Source organism: Hyla sarda, chromosome 5, assembly GCF_029499605.1.
Source record: "Hyla sarda isolate aHylSar1 chromosome 5, aHylSar1.hap1, whole genome shotgun sequence".
In the NCBI taxonomy this organism is placed as follows: Eukaryota; Metazoa; Chordata; class Amphibia; order Anura; family Hylidae; genus Hyla; species Hyla sarda.
In genome coordinates, this window is record NC_079193.1 from 330,791,916 (window position 1) to 330,806,829 (window position 14,914).

General features: G+C 42.6%; 1 protein-coding gene across 3 annotated transcripts in view; it reads left to right on the forward strand.

Annotated features, from left to right (window-relative positions):
• Positions 1 to 14,914, forward strand: part of SPAG1 (sperm associated antigen 1) — a 94,849-nt gene that overhangs the window by 61,313 nt on the left and 18,622 nt on the right. For all 3 annotated transcript variants that reach the window (XM_056522400.1, XM_056522402.1, XM_056522401.1), the window contains 2 exons: positions 9,044 to 9,186; positions 12,783 to 12,924. In XM_056522400.1, coding sequence (XP_056378375.1) covers positions 9,044 to 9,186; positions 12,783 to 12,924 — 285 coding nt within the window. The remainder of the gene's footprint in view (positions 1 to 9,043; positions 9,187 to 12,782; positions 12,925 to 14,914) is intronic.

The window sequence follows — 14,914 nt, forward strand, 5'->3', positions numbered from 1 at the left end:
ACGCAAAAATGAGACCACATGCTAATTACATTTAAAAACACTGAACGGATCGGGCAATCTACTGGATGCAGTCAATAGTAAGCCGCGTAAGTGTGAACCCTCCAGAAATAGGTTGTCAAAAATATGTCACAATATATCTAAGATAAAATCTGTCAGTTCTTTTTGATAGCCGAAACATTAGAAGTGCCTAAATGTGTATCCACCGAGATGCCGTCCAGAATGCCACAATATCTGATCTGACTGCTCCTATACCATCCTTCATTGGGCCTCAATTGCTTGAATGTGGTTGGGAGTGCCACTGTCTAGACCAGTGTTTTCCAACCAGGGTGCCTCCAGCTGTTGCAAAACTACAACTCCCAGCATGCCCGGACAGCCAAAGGCTGTCCGGGCATGCTGGGAGTTGTAGTTTTGCAACAGCGGGAGGCACCCTGTTTGGTTGGGAAACAATGGTCTAGACCAGTGTTTCCCAACAAGAGTGCCTCCGGCTGTTGCTAAACTACAATTCCCCGCATCCCGGAATTTGTAGTTTTGCAACAGCTGGAGGCACCCTGTTTGGTTGGGAAACAATGGTCTAGACCAGTGTTTTCCAGAGTGCCTTCAGCTGTTGCAAAACTACAATTCCCTGCATGCTGAAAGTGGTAGTTTAGCAACACCTAGAGGCACCCTGTTTGGTTTGGAAAACACTGGTCTAGACCATTGTTTCCCAACCAGAGTGCCTCCAGCTGTTGCAAAACTACAATTCCCCGCATGCTGGAAGTGGTAGTTTTGCAACAGCGGGAGGCACCCTGATTGAGGAAACACTAGTCTAGGCAAACAATTTCTTTAAAAGGGGTTTTGGGGGGAATTTAAAAAGAAAAAAAAAATTCCTTTGGAAAAGGAGGTTGCAGGGTAAATTAGTATGCATGAGAGCGCTGCAGCCAATCACTGGCCTCAGCAGTCACGTGCGACAAGTGTATGTGGCCTGGAGCAGTAACTGCATAGGACTTGGAGCAACTGGACTGGTGGGTATAGTTTTTCTTTGTTTTGTTTTTATAAATCCTTGAAAACCCACGATGCAATGTGTAATTAAAGGGTTTCTTTGATTTCTATTAATCTTTATTTGTTTTTACCTGTGTCCTGTGAGATCTCAGGGCTGATTCTGTATGTATGCAATGTTTGTTTACACATGTATCACTAGACATAGTCTCAGGAGCCACTGCATATTTGGTTTCCACATTAGGTTATGCAACCCGTCAGTAAAAGAGCTGCTAGTTTGCTCTAAGCTTGTCCTCGTGTCAAAATCTCTGCGATCGGATTGTCATAGGACATGGTAGGAGATGTGGAGCTGGCTCACACAAATCCATTTTATCCTATCTGGCAAACCCCTTTTATAATGTTACAGTAAAGGCATCCATGTTAAAGGGGTACTCCAGAGGAAGAAAAAATAAATAAAATCAACTGGTGCCAGAAAGTTAAACAGATTTGTAAATTATTTCTATTTAAAAATATTAATCCTTCCAGTACTTATCAGCTGCTGTATTCTCCAGAGAAACTGTCCAAAACAGGAGAGGTTTGCTATGGGGATTTGCTCCTACTTCAAACAGTTCCTGATATGAACAGAGGTGGCAGCAGAGAGCACTGTGGTCAGACTAGAAAGAACTGCATAACTTCCTCTGGAGCATACAGCAGCTAAGTACTGGAAGGATTAAGATTTTTAAATAGAAGTAATTTACAAATCTTTTTATCTTTCTGGCACCAGTTGATTTTTAATTTTTTTTTTTTACTTTCCCCTTTGGAGTTTCCCTTTTAAAATAAAAAAGCACATCTTTGTAATAAAGTGTAGTGTTTCTCCATTTCCCTGGTTCATTCTGCATCTAGTTTTATTAGGGATGTTTTTTGTTGTTTTTTTTTTTTTCAATGTAAATGACCTATTGTGGTAAGGCATATGAAAATAACATTTACATGAGATTTTCATATTACTCTATTGGAAAAATTCAGGCAAAATTCCTTCTAGCTAAGAGAAGAAACAACCCTGTCCCCTCCCCTATGAATTGCTTTGTCTGCTGTGGTTAAACACTTTATTCTAGTCACAATGCTGCCATTCTTGCGTTTTTTTTTTTTCCTTAGCAAATATTTTTGCACATAATGCTTCTGGAAGCTATTCCCATAAATATTGCATATAAATACAGCGGAATGAAGCCTTTATAAAACTGGGGCAGATGAAAGGTTAGCATTGCATAGTTTGCCCATAATATACATTTAGAACACTGTTTTCCAACCAGGGTGCCTCCAGCTGTTGCAAAACTACAGCCTTCGACTGACAGGCATGCTTGGAGTTAGTTTTGCAACAGTTGGAAGCACCTTGGTTGGGAAACACCAATATAGGGTCTAAAAACTCTCATGCAGCTTGGGATAACCTTTAATTTGATACATTTTTATAATGTAATTTAAAAGCACTGTTGCAAAACTACAACTCTTAGATTGCCCGGACAGCCAAATGCTTCCACCAATGTTCTGTACAGTGGCATGAGCACTTCTCTCTTTCTACTGCTTATACCTCTCCCTATACATCCAAGCATTCTGATAGCATTCCCTGCTGCTCTATTACAATGTCTGCCTAACTTTAAGTCTCCTGAAATAATTACTCCTAAATCCCTTTCCTCAGATACTGAGGTCAGGACTGTCAAATATTCTATATTCTGCCCGAGGGTTTTTACACCCCAGGTGCATTATCTTGCACTTATCCACATTAAATTTCAGTTGCCAGAGTTCTGACCATTCTTCTAGTTTTCCTAAATCATTTTCCATTTGGGATATCCCTCCAGGAGCATCAACCCGGTTACATATCTTTGTGTCATCAGCAAAAAGACACACCTCACCATCGAGACCTTTTAGTCACCCAATCAAAAAAATCAGATCTCCCTGAAGTAAACCAATGTTGTTTTCCATCTTGCAATCCATGGAATTTTAGATGTTCCACAATCCTATCCTTTAGTAGGGTTTCCATTAATTTCCCCACCATTGATGTCAGACTTACTGGCCTATAGTTGCTTGATTTCTCCCTACTACCTTTCTTGTGAATGGGCATAACTTTTGCTAATTTCCAATCTTCTGTGACGACTTCTGTTACCAATGATTGGTTAAATAAATCTGTTAACGGTTTTGCTAGCTCACCACTAAGCTCTTTTAATAATTTTGGGTGTATCCCATCAGGCCTCTGTGACTTATTTGTCTTAACTTTAGACAGCAAACGTAGAACCTCTGCCTCTGTAAAGACACATGCATCAAATGATTCATTAGTCTTCCTCCCTAATTAGGATTCTTTTCCTTCTTTTTCTTGTGTAAAAACGTAACATAAGTATTCTTTAAGGGTACCTTTCATCCAAAAAACTTGATATTATATATTAATGTATGTAGAATAACTTTCCAATAGCATGTTATTAAAAAATATGCTTCTTTCTATTTAATTTTCCACTTTGAAAAAATGACCACTAGGGGTCTCCCTAGTTTTTACTTTTAATTTTTTATAGATTTCAGACTCATGCTGGAATCCTAAATCTCAGACTGCAGCCGGGACACAGACAAGCTCAGCACTGCTTCCTGGCAGGGAGCAGTGCTGAGCTTTTGTGTCCTGGCTGCAGTCTGAGATTTAGGACTCCAGCATGAGTCTGAAATCTATATTATAATAAATATATATCAGGGATCGACTGATTATTGGTTTGGCCGATATTATCGGCCGACATTCATGATTTTTGACATTATTGGTATCGGCAATTACCTTGCCGATATGCCGATAGACACGAATCCCCTGCCCCGAGGCTGCTGCCCCATTTCCTCCCCCATCCCCGTTTTTATAACTACCTGTTCCCGGGGCCCGGGGTCCGCGCTACTTCTGGCTTCTGCGACGTCTTGCGCTATTGCTGTGCGCTGCGCAATGATGAGTGGCGTCCTTAACGCGACGTCAACGTCAGTGCGCACAGTGACAGCTCAGGACGCCGCCGGAGCCAGAAGTAGCGTAGACCCCGGGAACAGGTAATTATAAAACCGGGGATGGGGGAGGCAATGGGGCAGCGGCGGTGGTTGGACTAGGGAGAACCCCAGGATAGGCAGGGGGAGAGTAGCGGGTAGCAGCGGCGGTCTCTGGCCCCACAAAAGCCGCAGCAGTTCATTGATTTAAACCGCCCGCTTTAAATCATTGTTCTGCAGCGGCCTCTGTGGGGCCGAGGGGAGAATAGCCAATAACTTATACCGGAATATCGGTATAAGTTATCGGCCATCGGCCCTGAAAAAAAAAAATCAATATCGGTCGATCCCTAATATATATATTAGTCTGAGATTTAGGACTCCAGCATGAGTCTGAAATATAGATTATATTATAATACAGTGGTCCCTCAACATATGATATTAATTGGTTCCAGGAGAACCATCATATGTTGAAACCATCATATGTCGAGTACATATGTCTATGTAAAAATGGTAATTGGTTCTGGGGCCTCGGAACCATTGTATGTTGAATACATATCTCTATGGGAAACTGCTAATTGGTTCTGGGATGACCATTATATGTGAAGTGTATGGGGAGTGTTTAACAAACCAGGGTGCCTCCAGCTGTTGCACAACTACAACTCCCAGCATGCATGTACAGCCATTGACTGTCTGGGCATGCTGGGAGTTATAGTTTTGCAACAGCTGGAGGCACACTGATAGGGAAACATTGATGTATGGGGTGTATAGTGTGTATATGTATTGTATGTGATGTGTGTACAGTTCTTTAAATACCTTCAGGGGGGACAGAATGTCCTCCATTACGATTCTGCTGACTACAGCTCTATAGGAAAGGAAGGGGAGGGCAGCCAGCAGCTCATTGGATGCCTGCAGCAAGATGCTGCAGGCTATTGGCTATGGCTGCACTGGGGGGCGGGGCTTACACGGAGCTCACAGTGGAAGCCTGTGTGAGTTAGCAGGACAGCATGTGAGTAACAGGAGGCAGAACGGGGCACACGGGGCACATTAAACAACTATCTGTCAGTTGCTGAAGTTGTCAGCGCTGTCAGATAGCTGTTTGTACGATGGCCCCGACACACAGCAGCATCATATGTCGATGCTGCCTTCAACATACGATGGGCTCTGAGAGGTCATCATATGTTGAAATGATCATATGTCGGGGCCATCATAAGTTGGGGGGTCACTGTATAGATTTCAGACTCATGCTGGAGTCCTAAATCTCAGACTGCAGCCGGGACACATAAATATATTTTTAATAAGATGCAATTGGAAAGTTATTCTGCATACATTCATCTATAATATATCATTTAAAAAAAAAAATTTTTTTAATGAAAGGTACCCTTAAAGGCAGTCCGCTAGCCCTTTTATTCTCTCCTACACACCTTCCTTTCTTTGTTTTTAATTCAGTTATTCCTTGTTTTAATTTACTTTTTTCATTTATATATCTGAAGAATGTCTTATCCCCCTTTTTTCACAGACTGAGCTAGTTTTTCTTCTGCCTGCGCTTTAGAAGTTCTTATAACTTGCTGCCTAATCTTGTATATTTCCCTATCTTCATTGCTCTGGACTTTTTATAATTACTAAATGCTAGCTTTTTGTTTTTTATCATTTTGGCCACTTCTGGCAATTATCTGTTGCCTCCAATAATGCATCTTTTAAGTAGTCCCATTTCTCTTTGACTCCATGTAATGCGTTCCAATCTGATAGGAACTAATTTATTAACTAATTAAATTTAAGTCTGTTTTTCTAAAATCTAAAACTTTTTTGTTTGTGTGGTGTCTCCTTCACTGTTCTTATATTAAACCACACTGACTGGTGATCACTAGATCCCAAGCTTTCACTTGGGATCCCCATTTGTGAATACTAAATCTAAAATGCCCTCCCTCCGGGTTGGCTCCTCAACTACTTGTTGTAGAGATAATCCCAGTAGGGAATTTAGAATATCTGTACTCCTGGCAGAACTTGCTATTTTGGCATTCCAGTTTATATCCAGAAGATTGAAGTCTCCCATAATGATAACTTCCCCTTTCATTGTCATTTTAGCTATTTCCTCAACTAGTAGATCATCTAATTCTTTAACTTGGCCAGGTAGTCTATATATCACACCTACACGAGTTACTGTCTGTTTGCCAAACTGCAACGTAAGGTTAGATTTTTATGCTATCGTTCACATACAGGGCCACCCCTCACCTTTCTTGCCTTCTCTGTCTCTTCTGTATAAAGAGTACCCTGGTATGGTTATGTCCCAGTCATAACTCTCATTAAACCACGTCTCAGTAACAGCCACTAAATCTACATTCTCAGATACCATTATTGACCCAAGTTCGTTGATCTTATTACCTGAACTGTGATTTGTAGACAAGACTCTAAGCTTGTCATTTCTTAACCTATGTGCTACTCGCATGTTCTGGTATTGTTTCGGGGAGCAATTGGACTCATGAATTATCACACTTTTGCCCCCCCCCCCCCTTTCCAAGTTTAAATACTCCTTTAGCAAATTCTTGAAATTGTTCACTTAGTACATTTGTTTCTCTTGAGAGACAGATGCAATCAATTTTTTTGTACAGTTTCTTTCTATTCCAAGTAGAACTATCATGAGACACAAAGCCAAATCCTTGCTCTTGACACCATTTACTAAGCCATAAGTTGAACTCCTTAATGCGCCTCTGCCTATTATTCTGAACATTATGCACAGGCAGAACTTCAGAAAATGAAACAGTAGATGTGAAATCCTGTACATCATTACTAAGTGTGATAAAAGATTCCTTCACCTCTGAAACTTCATTGCAAGCCAGGTCATTTGTCCCTAGACGGACAAGAACATCCATGTCCCCTTCCTGCTTTGCTTGGTTAAGAATGTCTTCTATCTTTTTAGCAGTAGCACCAGGGAGACATCTCACAAAACCATTTTCCTTAAACTCCACACTTCTTATGATTGAATCACCCAGCAACAGCTGCTACCTTTCCGACTTCACTTTATCTTTTTTGTCCTTGGCTGCAGTCTTGCATACATTAGATATAGGAGTTGATGGTTTCTCACCCTCTGTGCTTGAGTCAATATGAATGTTGCCCTTACATTCTGAAAGTGCTGCAAATGAATTATGGAGAGCTACAGACTGTGGGACATGCCTTCTATCCACAACTCTAAGTCTTCCAGAATTTGATACATTTTTATAGTGACAACTGCTGGGACCCAGATTTACACAGCTTTGTGAAAGTAGCCCTAGTACTAACCTTGTATATACTTGTATATGCTTTAATTTTTTTTTCTTTTGGTTCAGTTTGTACTTCTGCAAAAACTGATAAGTCGCTATGATGTAACATTGCTGCCACATAGGAAACTCCTAGTATTCTATTGTTGCAGTACATTCAGAACCCATTCCGACTTTATTTTGATGTTGCTGTCTTTTTCATTTCCTCCCATCGTTTTACACTCAGCACACTGTAATGACAAAGTGAAAACAGAATGTTAGAAATCTTTGCTAATTTAATGAGAAGGAAAAACTAAAATATTGAATGAACATAAGTATCCAGACCCTTAGGCTATGTTCACACGGGGAAATGTCCTCACAGAAAATCTCTGTGCAGACGTTCCTCTGACAGCAGATCGTTAATTCCTCTGACAGCTCGGAAATGCTCCTCTCATAGACTGCAATGCATTTCCTTTCGGAGTCCACAGAAAGAATAGACATGCCTATTCTTTCTGCGTGCATCAGAATTTGAGTTTTTGCGCCAGATGTTTCTGGGGTGGAAATTCTCCTAGGTCAACAGCACAGCAGAATCCCATTGAAATCAATGGGACGCTGCTGCTGTGAAATCTCTGTGCGGAGTTCCACACGGAAATTCGATCACGTGAGCATAGCTTCATTTAGTACTTAGTTGAAGCCCCTTTGGCAGAGATTACAGCCTCCAGTATTCTTGGAGCTGAGGGCACAAAGTTTGTACACATGGATTTTTGCATTTTCTGCCATTCTTCTTTGATGATCATCTCAAGCTCTGACCGGTTGGATGGACAACACCATTTTCAGGTCTCTCCTAACATGGGTTCAAGTCAGGGCTCTGGCTGGCCCACTGAAGAACATTCACAGATTTGACCCTAAGCTGCTCCTGTGTTGTCTTGGCTGATAGCTAAGGGTCATAGGGGGAATTCATCAAGAGTGTTGTAGGTAAACATCTTTTTACTCCACATTTCCTACTTCAGTACTAAACTTTGATGATTCCTCAACTTTTTGTACTTATTGTTACCCATGAAAAAAAATTTGCGACTTTATGATAATGCTGTCCACTACCAGTTGTGTAAGCGAGGTCAGGGCTTGGGTAGATTTGTTCCTAAATTAGTACATTTGTGCCAAAAGATGCGCCAAACTAAAAAGTCGCACATCATTAACTTCTGACCACTGCATGATATAAACTGTAATCAGGACTTGGTATATTCTTTTTGAAACTACTTCTAAGTGAAAAGTTGCAAAACTGCACCAAAGAAGAGCAAAAAAAAAAACAGGGTAAAACGGTTAATAAATTCCCCCCATTGTCTTGGTGAATCTTCTGCCCAGTCTGAGGTCAACAGTTTGCTGGATCAAGTCTTTATTTAAGAAAAAAAGCAAGGCTACGTAGGAGACGTTGGAGCAAATTCTAGTTCATCGGTTCAGCAGGTCTTTTTGAGGCCACCTAGTCCCACCGGAATCTGTGAGATTACTAAGGTGTATGGGGCCTGTAGCATGATAGACCGATCTCATTCTTATCTGCGTATGTTTAGAATTGTTTAGATGGAAGCGCTGATGAAAAATGTATCTGCAGAAATACTGAAGGCAAGATGTCTGAAAAATAAAGAGAAATGGCGAACACTCAAAATAGTAAAAAAAAAAAGTGATATTTTGTTATTTAACAGAACTGTATAAGGAAGCCTCAATATATTCCTGCCCCCCCCTACACTGAGTGATGAATTAAAAACCATTTTGTTTGGAATAAATGATTTTACACAGTATTGTATAACATGTACCAAGGTACTCTGCAATGTGCAGTCTTCCGTTCCATCTCATTATCTTATCTTTTCAAACAGACTTACAAGAACGTTAATTGATCTGGATGGAGACAACTGGAGAGAGAAGCTTCCCCCAATCCCATCCGTGCCTGTGTCCACCCAGCTGCAGCATCAGGAAAAAAACATGGCCACCACAAATGCCCGTGCAGAAAAAGAGATGGGTATGAGGCAATGCTGATAGTACAGTTCACTGTCTTCTTGTGTTATATACAGATAGGTAGGTAGATAGGTAAATAGGTGGATGGGTAGATAGGTATCTGTACAAAGTATGCTGCAGCACTCTGGAAGTAGTGAAAAAAGAAGTAGCTTTATTCCATTCCAAAAAGTTCAACTTTTCTGCTACCCATGCAGTCTTTCTCAAGCACAGACAGGAGAGAGCACAGACGAGTGCTATCGAACAGGAGAGAGCACAGATGAGTGCTGTCAGGCAGAGGAGAGCACAGACGAGTGCTATTGGGCAGGAGAGAGCACAGAGTGGTGCTGTCAGGCAGGGGAGAGCACAGAGGGGGGCTGTCCGGCAGGGGAGAGCACAGAGGGGTGCTGTCAGGCAGGGGAGAGCACAGAGGGGTGCTGTCAGGCAGGGGAGAGCACAGAGGGGTGCTGTCAGGCAGGGGAGAGCACAGAGGGGTGCTGTCAGGCAGGGGAGAGCACAGAGGGGTGCTGTCAGGCAGGGGAGAGCACAGAGGGGTGCTGTCAGGCAGGGGAGAGCACAGAGGAGTGCTGTCAGGCAGGGGAGAGCACAGAGGAGTGCTGTCAGGCAGGGGAGAGCACAGAGGAGTGCTGTCAGGCAGGGGAGAGCACAGAGGAGTGCTGTCAGGCAGGGGAGAGCACAGAGGAGTGCTGTCAGGCAGGGGAGAGCACAGAGGAGTGCTGTCAGGCAGGGGAGAGCACAGAGGAGTGCTGTCAGGCAGGGGAGAGCACGGAGGAGTGCTGTCAGGCAGGGGAGAGCACGGAGGAGTGCTGTCAGGCAGGGGAGAGCACAGAGTGGTGCTGTCAGGCAGGGGAGAGCACAGAGTGGTGCTGTCAGGCAGGGGAGAGCACAGAGTGGTGCTGTCAGGCAGGGGAGAGCACAGAGTGGTGCTGTCAGGCAGGGGAGAGCACAGAGTGGTGCTGTCAGGCAGGGGAGAGCACAGAGTGGTGCTGTCAGGCAGGGGAGAGCACAGAGTGGTGCTGTCAGGCAGGGGAGAGCACAGAGTGGTGCTGTCAGGCAGGGGAGAGCACAGAGTGGTGCTGTCAGGCAGGGGAGAGCACAGAGTGGTGCTGTCAGGCAGGGGAGAGCACAGAGGAGTGCTGTCAGGCAGGGGAGAGCACAGAGGAGTGTTGTCAAGCAGGGGAGAGCACGGAGGAGTGCTAGCTCACCCTCACTTACTGGACATTGTCCATGCCTGTGCTTCAGCTTGGACAAAGCCATGATTTTATAAGCCATGATTTCTAGAAAAAGGAAATAAAAATTTCTTATGAAGAATATTTAAAAAAGTTAATGTTTGGCTAAGATGTACAACATATAAAAAGTTTTTATATCTGACAGTGCCCATGGAAAGAAAATCAATGCATAATTTAATATCAATATTGGTCACGTTTTACTTAATAACCCATTGACACACAATAGACCCAGTCAGACCTGAGGACTGTTTTCTATGTCCAGATTCTCCTATTCACGCACATTCTGTATTAGCACAATTTTCAGTTAACCTCTGTGTGTCTGACCTAGTTGTTGTGAGCTGCATTCTTCCCTGTGTTTTATAGAAATAGCAGAGTATTACAAAGAGTGTATCAACAACTCCTCTCTAGGGATTACGGCAGGGGAAACCTTTATTTATTTCCAAGGGATCCTTCTAAAAGTCCAGGTTGTCTAACCCCTTTCTGCAGAAGAAATATTAATGTTTGGGTATCTAGAATTAACTGCTATTATTCTACTTCTTAGAATGTCTATGGCAGTGTTTCCCAACCAGGGTGCCTCCAGCTGTTGCAAAACTGCAACTCCCAGCATGCCCGAACAGCCGAAGGCTGTTCGGGCATGCTGGGAGTTGCAATTTTGCAACAGCTGGAGGCACCCTGATTGGGAAACACTGGTTTATGGAATACAGTATCAGTGTGAAGTACAAGTTACTGCTTGTTGTGCATTCCAGTCACTATTATGTTTGCAGATATATTTTCACATGGTAAATGGCATCAGTTAATCCAGTGGTAAAAATCATGATATACTATCCAAAGTGACTTCATAAGGGCAAGTGTAATCTCTGCTGTAAATTACAAGAATTAGACACCACCAAGACTGTACATAAGCACTCTTCCGCATTCATCAGGTTTCGTATTTTCTAATGTTTTTAATAATTTATAGTTGGAAATACGTCATTCCAAGGTTCATCCATACTTGCCTTGAGATCAGGGCCCCCCCTAGCCCCCTCCAGCCTGATTCCAGTGTTCGAAAAGCTTAAAAAAATAAAATAAAATAAAAATAACTGGCTGTTTTATGCAGTTTACGAAACTCCTATTATCCTTTATGGAAGTTACCTAAACAGCGCAGATTGCGATGCTGTACTGTTGGTTCCCCTCCCATGTCAATGGACCTTACACAAACTGCGTAAAACAGCCGCCGGTACTGTTCCTAACTTCTCTCCTCCTCTGGCCTGAGGGTACTGGGAGGCCCTTTATTTGGAGATAGATGCGGGTCTTACTTCTGGGATATATAAATGCTCAGATGGTTATATACCTTTTTACTGCTAGAAGATTTAAAGTGTAAATCCAAAATAAAATATCAAATTTCTTTATCTTCAGAATATTTGGTGACATTTGAGATCTAATTAATAAATATACAGTGGTCCCTCAAGTTACAATATTAATTGGTTCCAGGACGACCATTGTATGTTGAAACCATCGTATGTTGAGACCATAACTCTATGGAAACTTGGTAATTGGTTCTGAAGCCCCAAAATGTCATCCAAAAATAGGAAAAAAGTGAGGATTAAAGAAAAATAAGTAGATAACTAATACAGATAAAGCAAATCCTTACATATAAAAGTAAGAAAGATCTGCTGGGAGCTGTAAATCACTGTCTATGTCAGTGTTTCCCAAAGAGGGTGCCTGCAGCTGTTCCAAAACTACAACTCCCAGCATGCCCCGACAGCCTTCGGCTGTCCGGGCATGCTGGGAGTTGTAGTTTTGCAACAGCTGGAGGCACCCTCTTTGGGAAACACTGGTCTATGTAGAGGACAGAAGCTTCTTCAGGGTCCTGTACAGAACCCGCAATGTCCTAAAAAAAAAAGTAACATGGAGTCGCCCTCACCTGGTGTCCAAAGGAGCAGCTAACCCTGGCACAGGTAAAGAGTACAGAACATGTAATACCTCCCTATACTGTAGGGGGCGCTACCAGACAACAGTCAGTGCATACGCTTTAGGAATACAGGGGTTTTACCAGTGAAATGTCCGTTCTTCCAGCCATTGACAGATTCCATAGCATTGTATGTTGAGTCTGGTTTCAAGTTACAATGGTCCAGAAAAGACCATTGTATGTTGAAACTATTGTATGTTGAGGCCATTGTAAGTTGAGGGATCACTGTGTGTGTGTGTGTGTGTGTGTATGTGTATGTATATATATATATATATATATATATATATATATATATTTATAATATATATTCTCTAGAAAAGAAAAAGAAAAGAGAACTTGCAGCACAAAGTGGTCTCCCTGGTGGAAATATAAGAAGATAACCTAAACCAATATGTCAGTAACGTGTCGTCATTATTTCTATTCTAGGTAAATCCATAGAGGAACGTTTCTTGTCCTTGAAACAGGAGGGGAATGACTATGTAAAGAAGTGCCAGTACAAAGAAGCAGAGAAGAGATATACTGAGTGTCTAGTGTTAAAACCAGAGGAATGTACCGTGTACACAAATAGGTGAGGACAACGTATGTGGCATTCACTTCTCATCGCTGCACTTTCTAGGTTGGGGTTTCCCAAGGAGGGTGCCTCCAGCTGTTGCAAAACTACAACACCCAGCATGCCTGGACAATTAAAGGCTGTCTGAGCATGCTGGGAGTTGTGTTTCCCAACCAAGGCACCTTCAGCTATTGCAAAACTACATTTCCCAGCATGCTGGGAGTTGTAGTTTTGCAACAGCTGGAAGCACCCTGATTGAGAAACCCTGTTCTAGGTTGTGACACTTCTGACAACTTTTTCCATGTGGTTACAAACCCTCCTAATTCTGGGTAGAAATCCCTGCTGCAAAGGTGTTTTGTCATCACTTAAAAAGTTGTATAGAACAATCTCTAGGCCCATAGATTTGATTATTTTCTCATCTATCATGGGTGGTATATGTGCAAATATCCACATAAAGTGGGTATATCCGTGCTCTGCTCATGCAACAAATGTATAACACTACAGCCCAGATATAACCATTTTTATGGTGTTGTAGTTGCAGTTATAATACTCTAGACTTGTTTTTAATCTTTATATAGCGTTGTGCCTACTCATACACACCATTTTGAAAGCCGAGTGAACCATTCACTAGATTTTATAACCTGAGAGTTTCGCATGTTACTACTCTAGAGGCACCCCTACATGTGTTTATCCAGCCTTGCATACTCGCACATCTACACATGTAAAAAAAGAACAGAGACATCAGGGCAATTGTTCAGAGCAAAGTACCCAGCAACCTGACTGACTTCCGCACTCATGATCGGTGGGCGTTCCAGGGGTCCGACTCCCACTGATCGACTACTCATTCCCTATCCTGTAGATAGGGGATATCTTTGAATAAATAACACTTGTATTTCAGCATTCTCAGATAATCTCCCCAACACTGTGCTGCCAATATTCTGTGTTTACAGCAGCAAAGTGATCATAAACCAACAGTGAGAGGACTAGAAATACAGTAAAGTTCTCTAGTTAGTGACATTCCATTTCAGAGCCACTATACTAGTTAAAGGGAAGATGTCTTATATGCAGTCAGCATGTCATAGAGCAGGAGGAGCTGAACAGTATAATACAATGTATTGTCTTGTGCAGGGCTCAATTCCTGCAGGAACGCGTGGGAACGGAGTTCCTGCACTTTTTCCCCAAAGCAGGAATCCAGTTCCCACACTTTTTGTCCCAGGACTTGACCGCTGGTCTTGTGAGATAAGATTCAGTATAAATTAATTAATATCTCTACCCTTACTGGATTTAGGAGTCCAGTGGGTTGTCCTTCTCTGTGATTACCATCTGCAGTGATACAGAGAAGGCTGCATAAAATCATCAGAGAATTAGGTGAATAAAAGTTTTTGTTGGAAAATATATGGAATAATGTATTAATCTGCTCAGCTCATGTGGAAACAATCATTAGAATACAGCAGCTTACATCCTCTTAGAAGATCGCCTCATGTCGTCATCATCACAACAGCACCTGAAAATCCCCTTCAGCCTATAGGGCAGTGTTTCCCAACCAGGGTGCCTCCAGCTGTTGCAAAACTTCAATTCCTAGCATGCCCTGACAGCCTTTGGCTCTCTGTGCATGATGGCAGTTGTAGTTTTGCAACAGCAGGTGGCATCCTGGTTGGGTAACATTACCTTATAGTCTACCAGATGCCTCCAGTTGTAAAGAAGTAAGAGTATAGCCAGCATACAAAGCACCCGCCCATCAAGCAAAACCCTGCCACGCTACCCCCACCTCCATGGCAGACAGGGGCAATCACTAAGGTCAGATCCGTCAAACATCCTGACATCGCGCGCACCTCCATACATCAGGAGGAGCCAATGGACTGGGTCAAGGGGCGGTAAAATTGGCTTTCGCCTAGGGTGGCAAAAATCCTTGCACCAGGCCTGCGTGTCATGGCATACTACAGTGAGACACGGTGACTGCAGCCGCAGCGATGTTAGGTGCCGCATTATTACAGTGGAGGACCAATGC